Source organism: Micropterus dolomieu, linkage group LG17 (genome assembly GCF_021292245.1).
Source record: "Micropterus dolomieu isolate WLL.071019.BEF.003 ecotype Adirondacks linkage group LG17, ASM2129224v1, whole genome shotgun sequence".
Classification (NCBI taxonomy): Eukaryota; Metazoa; Chordata; class Actinopteri; order Centrarchiformes; family Centrarchidae; genus Micropterus; species Micropterus dolomieu.
Window position 1 is genome coordinate 38,248,129 of NC_060166.1, and position 12,265 is coordinate 38,260,393.

The window sequence follows — 12,265 nt, forward strand, 5'->3', positions numbered from 1 at the left end:
CATACAGAGGGAGAGAAAGTAGAGGAGAGAGGAGCTCAGTGCATCATGGGAAATCCCCCGGCAGTCTAGGCCTATAGCAGCATAACTAAGGGATGGTTCAGGACTCACCTGAGCCAGCCCTAACTATAAGCTTTATCAAAGAGGAAAGTCTTAAGCCTACTCTTAAATGTGGAGATGGTGTCTGCCTCCTGAACCCAAACTGGAACCTGGTTCCACAGGAGAGGAGCTTGATAGCTGAACGCTCTGGCTCCTAGTCTACTTTTGGAGACTCTAGGAACCACAAGTAACCCTGCATTCTGGGAGCGCAGTGCTCTGGTGGGGTAGTAAGGTACTATGAGCTCTTTAAGATAAGATGGTGCCTGACCATTAAGAGCTTTGTAGGTAAGAAGAATGATTTTAAATTCTATTCTGGATTTTACTGGAAGCCAATGCAGAGAAGCTAAGACAGGAGAAATGTGATCTCTTTTCCTTGTTTCTGTCAGAACACGTGCTGCAGCATTCTGGATCAGCTGAAGAGTCTTAATGGACTTTTTCGAGCAGCCTGATAATAAAGAATTGTAGTAATCCAGCCTAGAAGTAACAAATGCATGGACTAGTTTTCTGTGGAGATCCCTCAGCTGCAGTAGTGCACGGATCACACGTAAAATTCATCCAGCCAGAGGGAAGGATCACCAACTGTTCAGAGCGCCGCTCATGATGGCGACACAACCCGTTGTAGGTGTCAGAGAGGGGATGGAGCATACAGGGCAGGGACAGGAGATCACGGAGCGACCGGACACGCTGCAGGCGGTCGGTGGTCGTTCCCTCTGGCTGGATGAAACACGATCCGCTGGCATTTCCTCCCGCAAAACCCTCGTTTAAATAATCCCACCTCCGTTGTGTTTGCTCCTGTTGTCATCTACGCAATAATTCTTAGTAAATCACCCATAACAGGTACGAAAATTGCACGTGCAATATTTTAGAATGCACTCGCACTTTAGTCCTCTCTATTCGGGGTGTTAGTAAATCCGGCCCAAAGTTTATTATTTATTATTAGTTGTCTCCACAGAAACTTCCTGTTTATCGGCCTTGTGCTTGAGGTACTGGCCGATGAGGATTATCTTAAAATGCCACATATCAGCAACGATTAATCAGCTGACCGATTTAATTAATTAATCTCCTCCCAGCTGGTATTGATAAATAAGACCAGAAGAAAATGGCTTGAGTCAAAGAAGATTTCAGGATCATAAATAATCTTGAATTTAAAACTTCCTGGTGTTTTTTCTGGAGCCTTCTCTTCTGTGTTTGATGGTGGTTGGATTTATTTAATCTTCTTACAGATTTTGTGAAAATGATTCATTAATAGTGCCTTAATCTTTTTGGTAAATAATAAATCTCCCCCTCTCTCTCTGCAGGCCTCATGTTTGTGGCGGTCACTGTTGTGTCGGATGGACTTTGTCGCCCAAAACCAGACGATGCACCAAACGTGAGTACAGACCGCCGTCGCCATCTGTCGTCCCTCTTTGACATAAAGGTAACCACCTCACAGGATTTAATGGGGTTCTCACGCATCCTGGAAAACCTGGGAAACGCATGGAAAATGAGAGTAAAAAGTAAAATGTCCTGGAAAATCTTGTGAAAGTTATTTGAACATTCAGTCAAACAGACATTGTATAAATGACGATTAAAGCAAAGAAACATTTGTTAAAACACAGCTTTTCGATCTGCACAGATTTTCAGCACACCTGTGTTTTTATTGTCAACCTGTGATCATTTTCAGCTGACGTGTTGCAATAAAACACCGGAGCAGCTGCATATTGAACAGAAAACTGCTGTACTTCCTCAATAAAACTCATCTGGACCACAGAAACATCAGCTGTCTGCTGCTGATTTAACACAGAACCTTTTCCTTTTGGAAGTTATTTCACCTTAAAGTCAAATATAAAATATAAAAGCTTTCACACACGGCTGCAGAGTGTTTAAATACTAATTAAGTGTTATTTCAATGATTTGCATTGAAACGGTTTCATTATTAAAAATATGTTGCACTAAATATTCAGTAACTTCTGTCCATAACAGAAATCAACTACAGGTCCCGTGGTGACGTTTGAGGTTGATATTTCTAGAGCCCGTTGGGGAAAGATGTTAAGAAGATGTGATGTAACTCGTATGGAGGCTCATGGGAACTGTAGTATTTAGAGATATTGATTGTACCAAACCTGATTGTCAGCACAGACGACTCTTGGCATTACAGCGTCGATCAGACATGAGCTGCAGACGTATTTTCAATCTGACGCAGGGCTGCAACTATTACTTTTCATTATCGGTTAACCTGCCCATTATTTTGGCAGTGAACTGATTATGAAAGGGGGTTAGTGAAAAACCCATTAAATTAACTTTCATGTATAACAAAAGAGTGAAAAGCTGGTATTTGGATGTTTTTGTACTACAAATGACTGAAACAGATTGATTATGAAAGTAGTTGCTGATTAATTTCCTTTTAACGATCGCTGCGGCTCTAATCTGATGTTAAACACATGAAATGTCTTTAAACAACCCTAGAAATGTGGCTTCTCTGCATGTATGTCGGGTAAGAGTCAGATCTCCGCCGCTGTCAGCTCATCAGACGCTCACAGAACTTTTTAGTTTGATCATAAAGCAGTGAATTGTTTTTCGTCGGCCAGCGGGGAACAGGTGTGAACATCCATCCTGAGGCTCCGCAGGTCAGACAGCAGACTTTATACACCGGCATCGGGCTGCGTCACGTCTCGCTGCTTTACAACGCAGATCAAAGTGTCCATCTGCAGAGCTGGATTTATGATCTGCTCACACGATTCACAGGATTCACAGTGACTCTGTACTTTACAGCTACCACGCTGGATCTGAAGTGTGAATGTGGAGGTAATTTAATCCACAGACAGAGAATGTCGCACGCTGCGTTCTTCTGTCCGTTCAGCAACAAACATTTTCAGCTATTTAAATCTGCTGTACCTTGTTTTGCTTAAAGGTCCAGTGTGTAATATTTCTGAGGATTTATTGACAGAAATGCAAGATAAGATCCATAACTCTGTTCTCAGTGGTGCATAAAGACCTGATATAATGAACCGTAATGTTTTTATTACCTTAGAATGAGACATTTCTATCTGCAGGCGGGTCCCCGTTTCATGGAGCCACATTGCATTGCCATATTTCTATAGTTGCCGACAATGGACAAACAACGCTACAGAGCGCATTTCGTCATCACGGTGTTCTTCTTCTGCTTGTATAATTCTGGCAGTGTAGACGCACGTCACTACATTGAATGTGTACGAAGAAGAAGAGGAAATAATACTACTAATAACTACAACTGCAAGCACTTGTAAGCGGGGTCCAAACCCCTCGGCGCCAGCCGCGCCCCTCGTCCCGCGGAGGCCGTGTCAGTTGACCGGGGCGCCCTGCTATGGCTTCGGGGGCCCGTGGTGAATAAACGACCAGAGTTTGAAATTAAAGGGACTTGCGGTTACGGAGATGTAAAATGAATGTGTGTCTATGGCAGTGTTATCTGACATGATTAATAACCGTAACGTTAGCTTCATTGACGTTAGCTTCCGTAACGTTAGCTTCAGTCATTGACAGAAACAGTTACGACGTCACATACGCAACTTTTGGGTTTGTGGTCTTTGTAATTATGTATTTTCACAGTCTGATATCTCAACGGTTTTACATCAAACTGCGACTTTACTGACTTTTAAATGTATATTTTATTGACCAACGTGTGTAATTCAGAGCACAATATGAAACTTCTCTTGCCGTTGACTACTGTACATACTTTTTCTGAAGTAAGGTCGCATGGTGGTTCACCGGGAGGGGAGGGACTTTGGCTCTTTATATTGGCGTCTTGGAAAATGTTTTATTGTAGTGTGTGTGTGTGTGTGTGTGTGTGTGTGTACAAATGTATGTGTTCTTTTAATGCTTTTTATTGTTCTATGTGTTCTTTGTAACTTTTAATTCTGTCTTGCTGCCTTTCTTGGCCAGGTCTCCCTTGAAAAAGAGAACTTGGGTTTTCCTTTTTATATAAAGGTTAAAAAGACAAAACCAGCCCTTTAAGCTTTCAGGATCCAGCATTTGGGTCCCCACAAAGCTGTCGGGCCCCATTGGTAGCCTACATTTCATTCCTGGTTTTTGGAGCCATGAATATAATAAAACAAGCCCACAGAGGCACTGACACACAAACCTATGTAGACTCACAAACCCCAGTGGGCTCAGAGCCACCTCACATTGTCCTGACAGAAGAAAACAAACAAACAACAGTTGTATAGAAGACAGACAGACGTCGGACCTGTTTGTGTTTGAAGAAGTTGGACAAAGGAAATGCAGATCAGTTCCTGCAGAAGACGACGCGACTGTCTAAAATACCTTTCAGAAAGTCTCCCTGACTTCACTTACTTGGTTTTTCTGCAGCTCTTAGTGGCACCTCACGGTCTTCCTCTGCAGATGCAGCGTGTCTCTGTTGTCTCTGTTGGGTTGGTGGCTTTGGGCTTTATAAATGTTAAATGTGAATGATTTTCAGTATATTACAGGTTAACGTCACAGAGAAATTTCAGAAAATCAATAATAAATTAACATGCTGCTCGTGGTGGGAACGTTGGCGTGTTAGCATGTGGCTAAAAATATTCCTCTGGCTGGAGACAGTTTGATCTACAATAAATCTGAACACACAAAAATAAATTCTTTAAGAAATAAATAATCTCCTTGTCTTCCCTCTCCTTATTGTCTCCTTGTGTCCTCTCCTGTCTTCTTATTTTATCTTTGTCTCGTCTCCTCTCTCCTCTGCTCATGTCCTCTCCTTGTGTCCTCTCCTGTCTTCTTATTGTCCTCTTCTGTCTTCTTATTGTCTCCTTGTGTCCTCTCCTGTCTTCTTATTGTCACATTGTGTCCTCTCCTGTCTTCTTATTGTATCCTTGTGTCCTCTTCTGTCTTCTTATTGTCACATTGTGTCCTCTCCTGTCTTCTTATTGTCTCCTTGTGTCCTCTCCTGTCTTCTTATTTTATCTTTGTCTCGTCTCCTCTCTCCTCTGCTCATGTCCTCTCCTTGTGTCCTCTCCTGTCTTCTTATTGTCCTCTTCTGTCTTCTTATTGTCTCCTTGTGTCCTCTCCTGTCTTCTTATTGTCACATTGTGTCCTCTCCTGTCTTCTTATTGTATCCTTGTGTCCTCTTCTGTCTTCTTATTGTCACATTGTGTCCTCTCCTGTCTTCTTATTGTCTCCTTGTGTCCTCTCCTGTCTTCTTATTTTATCTTTGTCTCGTCTCCTCTCTCCTCTGCTCATGTCCTCTCCTTGTGTCCTCTCCTGTCTTCTTATTGTCCTCTTCTGTCTTCTTATTGTCTCCTTGTGTCCTCTCCTGTCTTCTTATTGTCACATTGTGTCCTCTCCTGTCTTCTTATTGTATCCTTGTGTCCTCTTCTGTCTTCTTATTGTCACATTGTGTCCTCTCCTGTCTTCTTATTGTCTCCTTGTGTCCTCTCCTGTCTTCTTATTTTATCTTTGTCTCGTCTCCTCTCTCCTCTGCTCATGTCCTCTCCTTGTGTCCTCTCCTGTCTTCTTATTTTATCTTTGTCTCGTCTCCTCTCTCCTCTGCTCATGTCCTCTCCTTGTGTCCTCTCCTGTCTTCTTATTGTCCTCTTCTGTCTTCTTATGTCTCCTTGTGTCCTCTCCTGTCTTCTTATTGTCACATTGTGTCCTCTTCTGTCTTCTTATTGTCTCCTTGTGTCCTCTCCTGTCTTCTTATTGTCACATTGTGTCCTCTCCTGTCTTCTTATTGTCTCCTTGTGTCCTCTCCTGTCTTCTTATTGTCTCCTTGTGTCCTCTCCTGTCTTCTTATTGTCACATTGTGTCCTCTTCTGTCTTCTTATTGTCACATTGTGTCCTCTCCTGTCTTCTTATTGTCTCCTTGTGTCCTCCCCTGTCTTCTTATTGTCTCCTTGTGTCCTCTCCTGTCTTCTTATTGTCACATTGTGTCCTCTCCTGTCTTCTTATTGTCTCCTTGTGTCCTCTCCTGTCTTCTTATTGTCACATTGTGTCCTCTTCTGTCTTCTTATTGTCACATTGTGTCCTCTCCTGTCTTCTTATTGTCTCCTTGTGTCCTCCCCTGTCTTCTTATTGTCTCCTTGTGTCCTCTCCTGTCTTCTTATTGTCACATTGTGTCCTCTCCTGTCTTCTTATTGTCTCCTTGTGTCCTCTCCTGTCTTCTTATTGTCACATTGTGTCCTCTTCTGTCTTCTTATTGTCACATTGTGTCCTCTCCTGTCTTCTTATTGTCTCCTTGTGTCCTCCCCTGTCTTCTTATTGTCTCCTTGTGTCCTCTCCTGTCTTCTTATTGTCACATTGTGTCCTCTCCTGTCTTCTTATTGTCTCCTTGTGTCCTCTCCTGTCTTCTTATTGTCACATTGTGTCCTCTTCTGTCTTCTTATTGTCACATTGTGTCCTCTCCTGTCTTCTTATTGTCTCCTTGTGTCCTCCCCTGTCTTCTTATTGTCTCCTTGTGTCCTCTCCTGTCTTCTTATTGTCACATTGTGTCCTCTCCTGTCTTCTTATTGTCTCCTTGTGTCCTCTCCTGTCTTCTTATTGTCACATTGTGTCCTCTTCTGTCTTCTTATTGTCACATTGTGTCCTCTTCTGTCTTCTTATTGTCTCCTTGTGTCCTCTTCTGTCTTCTTATTGTCTCCTTGTGTCCTCTTCTGTCTTCTTATTGTCTCCTTGTGTCCTCTCCTCTCTTCTTATTGTCTCCTTGTGTCCTCTTCTGTCTTCTTATTGTCTCCTTGTGTCCTCTCCTGTCTTCTTATTGTCACATTGTGTCCTCCCCTGTCTTCTTATTGTCACATTGTGTCCTCCCCTGTCTTCTTATTGTCTCCTTGTGTCCTCTCCTCTCTTCTTATTGTCTCCTCTCCTTGTCTCCTCTCTTCTTATTTTCTCCTTGTCTCCTTTCCTCATCGTGTCTCCTCTCCTCCCTCCTCTGCTTGTCTCCTTGTCTCCTCCTGTAGCCAGATGTCTTCCTCGTTGCCATAACAACGCGGCGTGCCGGCAGACTAACCGCTGTGTGTGTCGACGAGGTTTCCACGGTTACCGCTGTCAGTTCTCCACGGAGACGTTTCCTGCGGCCGGGCGGTCGTTGACCTCCGTCCGTCCCGCTAGCGTCCCACAAACGGCCCCCAAACCTGCTCAACGGCGTGCTACCAGAAGGATGGAAGTCCGTACAGCAGCCGGTTCCGGTCCCGGGTCTGGTCCTGCTGCAATGGAAGCACCGCCCGCCTCCACCAGACCTGCCACAATAACAAAGACCAGCAGCGAACCAGGTGCTTCAGACATGAATCCACCTCCTGCTCAAGCTGAAGGCCACAACAAAGACCAGGATGCTAAGATCCCAGACCCGGGTCCTGTTCCTGGAGATGTTTCCAAGGAGTCTCTACTCCAGGAGGAGAACCGAACCTCCCCAAAGAGTCGGAGAGCCGAGAGGACGGAAACACCCGAGTTTAACGACCTCCAGCCGGGAGACACAGCTGGTGACATTACAGGGTTTAAAACTTCAAACGTACAGTCTGATTCAGAACCAGAGGAAGCCCCGGGGTCTCAGGCCCGGGAAAGACCCACTGAAGGCCCAAATCTTGAGTCTCCTTCCTGGTCTGAGACTGAAGGGAAGGCATCGCCAGGTTTAAATGAAAGTCCTAAAACTGATTCAGAGTCTGAGGTGGTGGAAAGATTAATAGCCCCTAAAATCCTGAACCTGGAGTCTAACTCGAGGTCTGAAGTGCATCAAGGACCAAATCCAGAGTTCAGTCCAGTGGAAATTGTTGTGACAGGAGAGAAGAAGAAGAAGGAGGTGAAGAAGCAGACGCTGAGGTAAGATAACTCCTCTTTCCTCCATCTCTTATTTATATCTCTCATTATCTCCAATAACAAAAAGTAAAGTACTTTAGAGCTTTAGTTACTATTTAATTATAAGATTTTACATAAAAGTACAAACTCTGCACTGTGAAAATACTCTGTTAGAAGTAAAACTCCTACTTCAGTAAAAGTGTGAAAGCATAATAAAAGAAAAAATTTACTTTTTACAAAGTACTAACACCACACTAAAAATATTGTTACAAGTAAAAAAATCCTGCATTTGAAAATTTTACTCCAGTAAAAGCGTGTAAACATAATCAGAAAAAATTACAGTACACGATGATAACACAAGACAGTAAATCTGCAGTTTTCTGTTGAGGCAGCAGGTGGAGCGCTTCAACTGATAATACACACTGTAAGTACTACACTGCAAGCTTTGCTAAAATAATTCACTCTACTCCTGTGATGGAAAGTATATTTACTATTCTGAAGAACTTGAACTTCCAATCAATGCATCTTTATACTTCTACTCTGCCACATCTCAGAGGTAAATATTGTTCTTTTTACTTCACTACATTTGTCTGAAAACCACGTATTTGCTGATCTTGAATGTTGGTGATAAACTGTAGGATGAAGTGTGCCTGAAAAATCCTTTCTGATGATAAATAAACTTAATTAAACTTGATTAAAATACCCAGAAGGATATAAAGCAGTAACATACAACATAAATGCAGCAGGAAAATTGATCCACTAACATCAGATATAGATGGATAGAATAGAGAAACACTAACAGGAACCCTTTTCTGCACTTTCATACAGTGAGTACATGTTGCTGATAATGTTTACATACTTTTACTTACATAAAGTTTTGATTGCAGGACTTGGACTACTGTTAAAGTAAATGATCTGAGTACTTCTTCCACCGCTGTGTCCCACTATGATGCAAAAAATATTAACCCGTTCTCATCCCATCTCGTCCCATATGGACACTTGGTCAAGACCCCTTGGCGTAGCTTTTTAACGCCCTGGGTACCCTTTAGCGTTGTGTAGGGTTCTGCGGTCAACTTCAAGAGAATAAATATGAGATGTCCAGTAAGAGTTTCAAAATAAAACAAGTGGTTAAAGGAGACTTATTATTCTGCTTTTCCAGTCCTATATTGTAGCTCTGTGACTCCTGTATGGCAGCTTTGCATGATTCAAAGTTAAAAAAAAAAAATATTATACTGGTTCTTCATGTAGGCCTTCATTTCAGCCTCTTTCTGAAACAAGCTGTAGATGCTCCTGTCTCTTTAAGGCCCCCCCTCTCAAAGCCCGCTGTCTTCTGATTGGCCAAGACCTGAAGCATGTTACCAGGCTGTTGTTGTCGCTGGGCAGAACAGGCAGACTGAGCGTTGCTGTGCCGTTGCTATGGGAGCACATGACCATATATGGAACAGCGGCTCCGTCTGGCTCTGTGTGTCGATGAACGGAGCCGTTGGTAGAAAAAGCAGTTGAAAATGTTCAGAACAGGAGGAAATCTGAGGTTTACGCTCACAGGGATTTCTTTTAAATACTTGAACCTCATTATTTGAAGCTTTGGCCATGTTTAACATGAACATCCAACATTATAAAGTTTTAGATATAAGTCACAAAATATGGAAAAGTATAACAGGTCTCCTTTTAAACCGCTTTGTTAGGTTTAGGAAACAAAAGGCACCAAAACTGCTTTAACCACTTTTTTCAGATTTTTCTACAGATCTTATACATGCAGGTTTTATGTCCCGGTTGCCAGTGAAGGTGATTTTATGGAGATCTGGTCTGATCTTGTTAGTCCCAAATAACCACCACGATTGGACTTGCCTTTAAGGACTTTGGTAATGCGTTACTGCCCAACACAGCCTGTGATTTGTTGTCAGACGCCAAAGGACGTGACAGAGCGTAGCTATTTGGCGCCGTGGGATGAAAACACACGAGGTGTCACAAACTACGCTCAGATGACTTTTTATAAAGCTCTCATGGGCGTCAAGTCTGAGTGACCCAGCTTGACGAAACCCGGTAACGTTTCTGAAAAGGCCAACAGACGGCAAAATGTCCGACTGAAGAGGATTTACGTCCTGCATCAGAGAGTTTGAGTGTTCTGTCAGCATGTGAAACCTGATTTCCCTGAGACTCTCCTCAGTGTTAACAATCAACATAGCCGGAGTCAGAGGTCAAAGGTCGTGGAGGTGAGAGGCCAGCGCCAGGGGTCAGGACAGACTGTGGGAAAACTGACCACAGGGAGCTGATTCTGCAGGGATTCTGGGTAGTGTAGTTTGCTCAAACAGGCTGCAGGATCTCGTGTAAACATTAACATCCTGGTGTTTTACTATCTTTGGGAAACTGGGTGTTTTAATAACACTGACTGCTGATCCGAAGGTTTTTACAGAATCCTCAAAGACTCTACTAACATCTGGAAGAAAAAATATTATATTTTGACCATGTGTTTGGTCACAAACCAACATATTGGACAAGATGAGAAGTCCGGATCCACCAAAGTTGTTTCAGGTCATCCTGAGGGGAACATGAACCTCCTTTTATCACAATCCATCAAACAGTTGTTGGGTAAATGTGGGTTAATTCAATGTCTCTCTTCTGGAGAAATGTACAGCTTAAGTAATATTGTATGCTAGAACATGAGCTACAATATTTCACAGCCCTTCAGTTTTATCTGACCACCCTGTGTAACTCGTAAAAAGTGACTGTCTCATAACAAACCCGCATCTGTAACGTTTTGAGTTCAGATACACAACAGGAATGAAAAAATAAACTTGCATGAGACCGGCGGGCGTCTCAGAGTGTGTGTTAGTCATCAGTTCTGGACTCCAGAAACAGATCAATCTGCTGCAGCGGTCTGGGCTGCTTTTCGTCACACTATTTACAGCCATTTTAAATCATTTCAGTTCAGACAGAAATAATTCTCAGAAACACTCACAGTTTGTCCTTGGAAAAAAAAACAATAAAATAACCCTCCCACATTACTCTCCATTTTAGAACAATCCTACCAGCCTTTCATGCCAGTCGATAGATTAATCTTCAAATGGCAACAGCAACTGAATGTGCACATGTATTTGGTGGCAGATTAACCATGAAAATGTGTTTTACTTTGTTGTTACAGTATGTGCATATTTAAAATCATGTTATTTGCTGGTACTGTGTCCCTGCTGGTTGTCCTCATAATAGACCTGTATTGTCGTTTTTTTGAACGCTATGTGTTACAATTTTTTAACGCTACAATTTTCTGCAGTAATAGACAAAAGCAGCTAGCTAGTTCAGCTAACGTTAGCTTAATTCACAGTCTCTGGCTTTCCAGCTGACTAAAAACAAAACCAGACCTGTTCATGAATAATATCATCCTAACTTTGTCAGTGGTTTTTAATGCTATGTGGCCAGAAACAATTTTTAACAATAAAATTAGTAGCTAACAAACTTATTTTTGAAACAATGGCTCATTGATTTAGACGAAAGCATCTAGCTAGTTCAGCTAACGTTAGCTTCATGAGTTGGCAAACGCTGTCTCTGGTGGACTTTTTAAAATGTTTCCAGCTGACTTAAAACAAAACAAACCCTTTTGTAAACATGTATGATATCATGCTAGCAGATGAAGGTAAAGCTAAAATAGTACACAGTGGTCGTGCAAGTGGTGAACAAGGCTTTTTTAACATAACCTAACATAACCACGCAAACTAATTGATGCGCCTTGGCTAAGTTAGTTTGGTTATAGCTTAGTTTGCAAGATAACAGGACACTGTTTAATTAATAATTTTTAAATTTTGCTCTTGTGTGTTTTTGTTTTTTGAAAGGTCTAAAGGTTTGGCTTCCTCAACTCATTACCATCGTTGATATTTACTGAAATCCAACACTTCTGCTTTTCATTTGGATTAATGTGTCTCAGAGTAGAAATTTAACATCATTTTTGTTTTGTGTACTAATACACAGAATTCACAGCATGTGGGGTCATGAACACTGGTTTAAAATCCTGGATAATAATTAGAAACCCATTGACCAAAATGTGATCTGATCCATGTAAAGAGCATTTCAGCCTCATGTTGCCGCCATCTATTTCTGTGTGTTTTATCAGTCTGTACTCTATATATATATATATATATATATATATATATATATATATATATATATATATATATGTATATATATATGTATATATGTATATATATATGTATATATGTATATATATATGTATATATGTATGTATATATGTATATATATGTATATATATATATATATATGTATATATGTATGTATATATATATATATATATGTATATATATATATATATATATGTATATATGTATATATGTATATATGTATGTATATATATATATATATGTATATATGTATATATGTATGTATATATATATATATATATGTATATATATATATATGTGTATAT

General features: G+C 41.3%; 2 protein-coding genes across 2 annotated transcripts in view; one reads left to right on the forward strand and one right to left on the reverse strand.

Annotated features, from left to right (window-relative positions):
* The window catches only part of LOC123985567 (SH3KBP1-binding protein 1-like), a 234,595-nt gene that overhangs the window by 117,899 nt on the left and 104,431 nt on the right, over nucleotides 1-12,265 (reverse strand). The window lies entirely within an intron of this gene.
* LOC123985985 (latent-transforming growth factor beta-binding protein 4-like) overlaps nucleotides 1-12,265 on the forward strand; it is a 107,562-nt gene that overhangs the window by 6,687 nt on the left and 88,610 nt on the right. Inside the window, exons 2-3 of the mRNA XM_046074015.1 lie at nucleotides 1,395-1,465; nucleotides 6,999-7,854. Of these exons, the coding sequence (XP_045929971.1) occupies nucleotides 1,395-1,465; nucleotides 6,999-7,854 (927 nt within the window). The remainder of the gene's footprint in view (nucleotides 1-1,394; nucleotides 1,466-6,998; nucleotides 7,855-12,265) is intronic.